The following is an 8,954-nucleotide window of genomic DNA, read 5'->3' on the forward strand; positions in this document are numbered from 1 at the left end:
ACACACACACACACACACACACACACACACACACACACACACACACACACACAGAAACAAGTAAACAATAAAAGACTAAAAATATATCAATTTACATTCACCATGAAAAAATTATGTGAAATAATGAATGTGGGGGTTTTGTAGCATACTTAATATGGGACCACACAAAATAGAGAAGGTGAAATTTGGACAAAACATGCATCGGTTTGGTTTGATGAGAGATAGTATGTAGCTGATTAGATATTTATTGTTGTTGTAACAAATAGATGAGAGATAGTATATAGCTGATGAGATATCTATTGTTGTTGTAACAAATAGATGAGAGATAGTATATAGCTGATGAGATATCTATTGTTGTTGTAATAAATACATGGGACATAGTATGTAGCTGATGAGATATCTATCGTTGTTGTAACAAATAGATGAAAGATAGTATATATCTGATGAGATATCTATTGTTGTTGTAATAAATAGATGAGAGATAGTATATATCTGATGAGATATCTATGTTGTTGTAATAAATAGATGAGAGATAGTATGTAGCTGATGAGATATCTATTGTTGTCATAATAAAGAGGTGAGAGATAGTATATAGCTGATGAGATATCTATTGTTGTTGTTATAAATAGACAAAAACAAAAAAAAAGGACGGAGTGAAGAAACAGCATGTCTGGAAGCCAGTGGTTAATGTAAGCCATTGGTGAATGAACAGTTGCCAATCAGCTCTATTGGCAAAGACTCTTGTTGTGTGTATGTGTGTGTGTATGTGTGTGTGTGTGTGTGTGTGTGCGTGCGTGTGTGCTTGCATGCGTGTGTGTGTGTGTGTGTGTGTGTGCGTGTGTGCATGTGTGTGTGTACATGATTAATCAAAATCAAATATCCAGACACTACACATTGCCATATGTCCTGAAGCAAAATATTGTTGGCCTGTAAGTATGAGTGTATAATGGCATGAGAATAGTAAAATTTTGATTTAATTTTCATTAGACACGAGACAGGAAGGTGTTTTTTGTAAAGAAGGAGATATGGACAAATCAAGACAACTGTGTAGCTAACAAATTTGCTTCACAACCACATGGTTCCACGTTCATTGTCATGTATGACATCTTGGGAAAATGTCTTCTATCATCATTTCAAATTAATGAATGTCTTGCGAATGGAACTTGGTTGATGAATGCTGTGCAGAAGACGATCAAATATATTTATAATGATATCCATGGAGCAACTGATGATGGATCTATATCTTTGATGAGCTTATTGACTGTGGACATTTTTTTGTATCTTGTATTGTCTTGGTTCTAAGTTATCTTCTCATTCATTGAAATTCTAGATCTTGTGAGGTTAATTTGGACTCAAAACATTAGGAAGGATGAAATGCTGCTAAGCATTTTGCCTGGCTTACTCTCTCTTTTACTCTTTTACTTGTTTCAGTCATTTGACTGTGGCCATGCTGGAGCACCGCCTTTAGTCGAGCAAATCGACCCCAGGACTTATTCTTTGGATGCCTAGTACTTATTCCATCCGTCTCTTTTGCCGAACCGCTAAGTTACGGGGACGTAAACACACCAGCATCGGTTGTCAAGCAATGTTGGGGGAACAAACACAGACACACAAACATATACACACACATACATATATACATATACATATATACGACAGGCTTCTTTCAGTTTCCGTCTACCAAATCCACTCACAAGGCTTTGGTCGGCCCGAGGCTATAGTAGAAGACACTTGCCCAAGGTGCCACGCAGTGGGACTGAACCTAGAACCATGTGGTTGGTAAGCAAGCTACTTACCACACAGCCACTCCTGCTAACAATTTTACCAGCTTGCCACTTTAAACATATTTAAAAAACTGAAATACTTAATAATCAGGCTACATAGTGTTTCATATAATGTTTTCTTGTCCAAATTTGTCGGTTGTAGGCTGTGGTTTGTTTATCTCTAGTACTTTTTTCCTCTCTGCCAGTTGATAAATATTTCCCCTCTCTATATTAATGTAATAACCACAGTAAAACTTGTTTTTCTTTGTAGGTCTAGTGTCAATGACAATTCCAGTCTACCTAGCGGAATGTGCTCCTAGTCATGTCCGTGGAAGAATTGTATCAACCAACATAGCCATGGTGGCTGGTGGACAGTTTTTTGCAAATGTCATAGATGGAATATTTGGTTTTAATGAAGAAACTGGCTGGAGGTAAGTCTTACAGATTCCATGTTAGTATTGTTATTGTTCCAGCTATGACCATCTCAATTTTTTTTTCTCCCAGTATACAAAAGAACAATATCTGGTGTGTATCATCACATTTTTTTTCAATATTGTGAAGTGTGATGTGAGGAGGGATCTGGTTGCTATTTCTAGCAGGTTGAATGATCACATACAGGCTGTTTATTGTTGTTGATGTTGCTGCAGTTTTTGTTGTTGTTTAAACTCATGTCAGCCCCAGTTGCACAACATAGAAACGTAGACACCATACATATAACAAAAGACAAACACCAAATACAGTCAGGATACAACACTGTAGCTACCACACAATATATACATCTCAGAATATTAATGCAACACAACAGATATTACACAACACATCATAGATCACACACTATCATTTTTAGATATGGTAGGGACCACACAACAGAGACACTCCACAAAGAGCACAACACAATATAAACACCACACAACAATTGCCTCAGCAGTCACTACACATCACAAATACAACACAGCAGGTCTCACAAAATGGACACCAAATAACTTAGTACAGACACCACTCTAGAGACAGAGAACACTATACATCATACACAACACACAATCCACAAGACAACGAACACAATAGAACATGGTCATCACATAACATAGATGCTAAACAGTAGACACCAACAACATAGATGCCATACACCATAGGAACCAGCCATCATAGACATCACCAACCAGAAACACAATACAACTTAGAAACCAAGCACATAACATTGTCTTAGACATCGTCTTAGACATCATACAATACTTACCTCTCAACACAGACAATACAAATTACAGACATTGCAGAATATAGGGACCACAGAACACAGGTACAACACAACATATTTTATACATACAAAAGATACCATTGACATCATATTCAGACAACAGATCATAGACACAAACCCCATACAGACCATACATCATGGATGCCACACAACACAACTGTCACTACACAATTTCAACTTCATACATGCACACTGGTATACAGTTTTTAACATGGGTATTTCCATACAGTCACATGACTACTTAAAAATAGCAGTTGTGTTGCACTCAAAAATCACAAGCACCCATCTTATAAAAGGATGTCCGCATTGGGTAATGTATTCCTACATGCATATGTCTGAATAAAAATATTGGTTCATCAGTAGCACAGCTAGGAAGTCCAAGGGTGCAGTTAACCCTGGGTGATGTTTTGATGGTGGGAGGAGCACTTTTGGGTCTGATGTATAAACCTGTGCAGGGCTTATACTGGGGATGGAGGGAGCAGCACTCTCAAGAACTGCCCTAGGGGCACCTACTCTAGTAATCATCACTGGAGATTGTCACAGATGGATTGTCTTTGTTATAGTCTGCTGGATTAGGATTAAGCTCATGCTAAACAAGATCAACAACAAATAGATACTATTAACATCATATCCAAAAACATGACATGAGGATATGATCAAGGTAATATTGATGGTTTGGTTTTAGTGATGGTCATAATGATGATGTTTGGTTGTAACGGAGTTGGTGGTGGGGAATGATACCTTTGATGATCGTGATGATAGTGATAGCAATTATGATTAAATTGTCCTCAAGATTAAAGACAATTTTCTGTCCACTGTCTCAGATGACATACAAATTAAATGCTTAAAAACAAATATATGAACCTCCTTCTTGTCCTCCACCCTCACCAGCTTGTGACCTACCTACCTCTGACACACATTCACCTATGCATGCCATATCATTTTATCATCTGGCTCCACATGCACACACACATAGACGTTCCTATGTTTGTATGTGAAACAGTTAATAAAACTGACTTTCTGTTAACTTCTCTTGAGAAAGAAATCATTTTGATTTCGGAATAATCTCAATAAGAAAATCGGAAAAATTCTGAAGGGAAAGAAACTAATGTAATATTGCAGTAAAAGAAAGGACAACACACACACATACATATACATATACATACATACATACATACATACACACACACACACACACACACACACACACACACACACACACACACACACACACACACACACACACACACATATATATATGTATGTATGTATGTATGTGTGTATGTGTTATCAAAATGTCCTCTACTGCCTTGTCTTTGATGGTTAGAAAATTCATCATGATTCTCCACCACTCAAGTTATAAATAACAGTTTTGTTTTTAAACCATTTACATTGTTAGTTGCATTAAATAGAAAAAGAAAAGATTAAGAAGAAAAAAATACAAAAATGACTGTTTTTCTAATATCCACAGATCTATTCCAATTGACTTTTATTGATCTGCTATTAATCAATAGAGGTGAATATTATTGGAAGTTGAGTGGGAGTTGAGTGGGAGTTGAATAAAGCTGATGGTGGCAGTGCGTTATAGAAGAACTCTTCAATGTAGGAGGTAAAATACGGTTGTTGCTTGGATTTATGGAAATGAGAGAAGAGTAAGAAAATAGCTGTGAAAATGAATTTAACACTTGTTTGTTTATGACATACCCATAAATGTATGAATGTGGCAGAAATTAAATTATTCTCCTATATTTTGTTTATGTATTCTGTTTACTTTTCATTGGTAGTAAGGAAATATGCAATCACTCTGAAGTGAAATATAAGCAATGTAATACAGTATATAGAAAAGTATAAAATATAATATAATGCAATAAAATATATTGTGAATACATACATAGATACACATATGTACACACACAAAAACACGTCTTTATTATCTTCTATTATAGCCACAGGCTAGCTAAAGCCTTGAAAATGAATTTGGTAGACAGAAACTGTGGAAGCCTGTTGTGTGTGTGTGTGTGTGTGTGTGTGTGTGTGTGTGCGTGTCCTTGTGTTTGTCTCCACACCACCAATTGGTGTTGGTTTGTTTGTGTCTGTAAAATCCTGTCCCAAATATATCCCCATTCCAATCCATGCCAGCTTGGAAAAATGGACATTGAATGAATATATGAATGAATATATATATATATCATTATCATGTGATATGGTAAGACTGTTGAACAGGATCCACTGGGAAAATGAAAAGTTCCTCTCCAAGGTAAGCTACTTGGAGTTCAATTCTTGGTGGCATGAATCTCTTTTCATATCCTACCACTTTGGAGAATTGATTTTGTTTGGAATAGGAATGACTGTATGGTTAAGATATTTGCTTCAAATCATTTAGTGTGGATTCAATCCCACACTTTGGCACCTTGAGCAAGTATTTTCTACCATAGCCTCTGGTTAACCCAAACCTGTGTGTGATATTGGTTAAGTGGAAACTGTACAGATATTCATCAGACATGACTATACTTGCCCTAAGGGGGTAAACTTGACCCATTGCTTAGTTAAAAAAAATCAGGATATGGTCCTTTCCTTATTCCTTTTTGTCAGATACTTTCGAATCAAATCTCTAATATTCTGATTTGCTGTTTCCTACTGCAATAAGCTATGAGTTGTGGTTTCTTTTCCTGTCCTCAGGCCAATCCTAATGACTCTGCAAACAGATGCTGCCATTACTCCTTTCACTAAGCCAGAAAATAGAAAGTGGCTGGTATTAGGATGGGCAATCTAACCATAGGAACCATTAGAGCAAGACATGATCCTCTAACTCCAATGGATCATCATCATCATCATCATTCAATGTCCATTGTCCATGCTGGCATGGGTTGGGTGGTTTGACCAGGGCTGGCAAGCTGGGTGGGAGGGCTGCACCAGACTCCAGTCTGAGTTGGCATGGTTTCTACACCTGGATGCTCTTCTTAATGCCAATCACTTTACAGAGTGTCCTGGATGCTTTTACGTGGCACCACATGAGTGCTTTTATGTGGTGTCACATGGGTGCTTTTACTTGACACTGCATGGGCACTAAGAAATCTCAAAGAGCAGAGATAGTCTGTGGCTGTGACAGCATGAGACAACATTTATGGACGGTGTTCATAAGAATTTGAGAAATAACAATTTCAGATTCTTTGATCAACCCAGGTGGTCTTTGTTGGTGTCTTAATGTCTGATTCTGAAGTCATAAAACTGATAACAGGATTGTGATAAATCTTACAATTTTTACTTGTTTCTGTCATTGGACTGCAGGCATGATAGGGCATCACCTTGAAGAAGGGGATTTTAATCGGACAAATCAATTCTAATCCTTCCTTTTTTATTTTTCTTATCTGATAGTTATTTTATCAATCTTTTTTGCTGAACTGCTAAGTTATGAGGACGTAAACAAGCCAACTCTGGTTGTCAAGTGGTGTTAGGGTAAGGTGACAAACACAGACACAAAGGCACACACATTCACATGTGATGGACTTCCAGACAGCTTACATCTACAAAATTCCTTCACATGGCATTGGTCAGTCCAGGGCTATAGTAGAAGACACTTGCCCATGATGCTGTGCACTGGAATGAAATTTGAAACCATGTAGCTATAAAGCAAGTTTGTTAACTACCTAGCCATGCTTGCACTTATATATATGTAATTTGATAGGACCAAAGACTAAGTCAGCCTTGGTGGAGTTTGAACTAAGGACAGATGAAATGTGGCTAAGCATTTTGCCCAGTGTGCTAATGATTCTGCCATCTTGGCATCTTACTTTCACTTTATGTCACATTGAGAACTGAAAGCAGTGCTGGGTGTGTTTTCTCTAATTGGAATTTCTCACACACTTACCTTCTTCACTTATTCTAACTATTTCTCAGTTTGTTTCTCTTCTCCTTTCTCTTCTTTCCACCTCTCTCTCTCTCTCTCTCTTACTCTCCCCTTACAACTCCTTATTCACCTACTTCCTTCTCTCTTTCTCTGACTTTTTCCCCTCTCTCATCATATCTTTTATTCTCTCATAATCCTCTTCTCTCCCCTTCTCCATCTCTCCCTCACATTATCCTACCAATCCTCATCCCTCTTCTCATTTAAACACTATTTTATAAAATATATATCATCATGATTAAGAGTCAGTATTTATATTGAGTCTATATTTAGTGTAGAAAATATAAAAATATTATAGTAATTGATTCTCCATTGTAGAAAATCGTACAATGAAGACATTAGATTTACTTAAAAACTGATTTCTTTTTAACTGATGATTTTATCTAACTGAACATATTCTGGTTAGTTGTTAGTAAGTACATCAAACTGTCTACTAGCTAATTAAACTGATTCAATTAAAAAAAGACTATCATTAATGACACCAGTTTAGTTAAGAATAATTAATTAAAGAGCTTTGCCTTTCATTGTTTCAAGGTCAATAAAATAAAGTGCTAGCCAAGTACTGAGGTTTATTTAATTGCTAACCTCTGCCCCATAAAACATCAGGTCTTGTACTTATATCAGAAACAATTATTAATCTTTACTCTTTACTCTTTTACTTGTTTCAGTCATTTGACTGCAGCCATACTGGAGCACTGCCTTTAGTCGAGCAAATCGACCCCAGGACTTATTCTTTGTAAGCTTAGTACTTATTCTATTGGTCTCTTTTGCCGAACCACTAAGTTACAGGGACGTAAGCACACCAGCATCGGTTGTCAATTGTCAAGCGATGGTGGGGGGGGGGGGAACAAACAGACACAAGAAATGTCACTAAGAATTTTATCCAGAGTGGTTACAATCCTTTCAGTTGGCTAATATTACAACTCTCAAAGGTCCCTTACAATGTTCTTAGAGATGTTACCACCATTATTTTTCATGCTGTTATAACTCTTGGTGATGCTGTTCCATTGGTAATGTTGTGGTTGTTGCTGTTATATTTCTATTTTTTGTTACTGGTGTTAATGGAGGAGTGCACATTCTTCTCTTTGCCTCAAGGCAGAAAAACCCTGAAATGTTTTGCGCTCCACAACAGTTGGTATACTTCAACCCTCTGTCTTCTTCTCCACCAAAATACAAACTTACACCATACTCCTGAACCAATTGGCATCTAGGACCCTTACCAGGTCTGCAAATTTGTTGGAGACAATAGCTTGAAAATTATCCTCAGTGATTGAAGATGGTCTGGTATTGATCTCTGTGCCATACTCATATGGAAGGGTTATTCAACTTGGTTCCACAATATCCCTTTCATACTTCTGGTGTTTAGCCATCAATTGTTAAGGTTCCAATTTTTATTTTCAACCAGCATCCAGAATTAAACATATTTTTCTTCCGTTTTTAAGGAAAATTTGTAGCTGTTTTATTAATGCACGTCATCAATGAGGTTGTGAAAGGCTATGAAAGGACTTTGACAAACCAAGCAGATTGATTGATTAACTGAATGATTAACCAAACAATCAATTAATTAATTGGTTACATGGCCAGCCAATTGACTAATAATAATAAAGAAGTGAAATAGCAACAGTGTGTGTTTATTATTGACATAATGACCCTCCAATGATACTACAAAATTTATAGCTCTTGTAATTTATATTATTAGCAGTGATGTTATTTAAGTTGTTTTTGTTGTTGTTATTATAGCTGTTGATACTTCTGTTGGTGGTTTTGTATTTCACATCTGCTTCTGATACCAGTGGCTGCAACAGCCTTAGCAATATTGATGTCTGGTGGCGGTGGTGGTGGTGATGGTGGTATTGGTGGCAGTGGTATTGTTGGTGGCAGTAGTGGTATTGTTGGCAGTGGTGGTAGTGGTAGTAGAAATTTGTGGTAGTGGTGGTGGTGGTGCTGGCGAAGTTGTCATTTGTTGGCATGCCAATCTCTTGCAACCATTTTATTCCTATGCTACACATTGTAGCCACCATCTTCAACATCA

General features: G+C 37.0%; 1 protein-coding gene across 1 annotated transcript in view; it reads left to right on the forward strand.

The window, feature by feature from the left end:
- The window catches only part of LOC106871169 (proton myo-inositol cotransporter), a 211,461-nt gene that overhangs the window by 154,802 nt on the left and 47,705 nt on the right, over window positions 1–8,954 (forward strand). Inside the window, exon 2 of the mRNA XM_014917496.2 lies at window positions 2,035–2,194. Within this exon, the coding sequence (XP_014772982.1) occupies window positions 2,035–2,194 (160 nt within the window). The remainder of the gene's footprint in view (window positions 1–2,034; window positions 2,195–8,954) is intronic.

This window comes from Octopus bimaculoides, chromosome 4 (assembly GCF_001194135.2).
Source record: "Octopus bimaculoides isolate UCB-OBI-ISO-001 chromosome 4, ASM119413v2, whole genome shotgun sequence".
In the NCBI taxonomy this organism is placed as follows: Eukaryota; Metazoa; Mollusca; class Cephalopoda; order Octopoda; family Octopodidae; genus Octopus; species Octopus bimaculoides.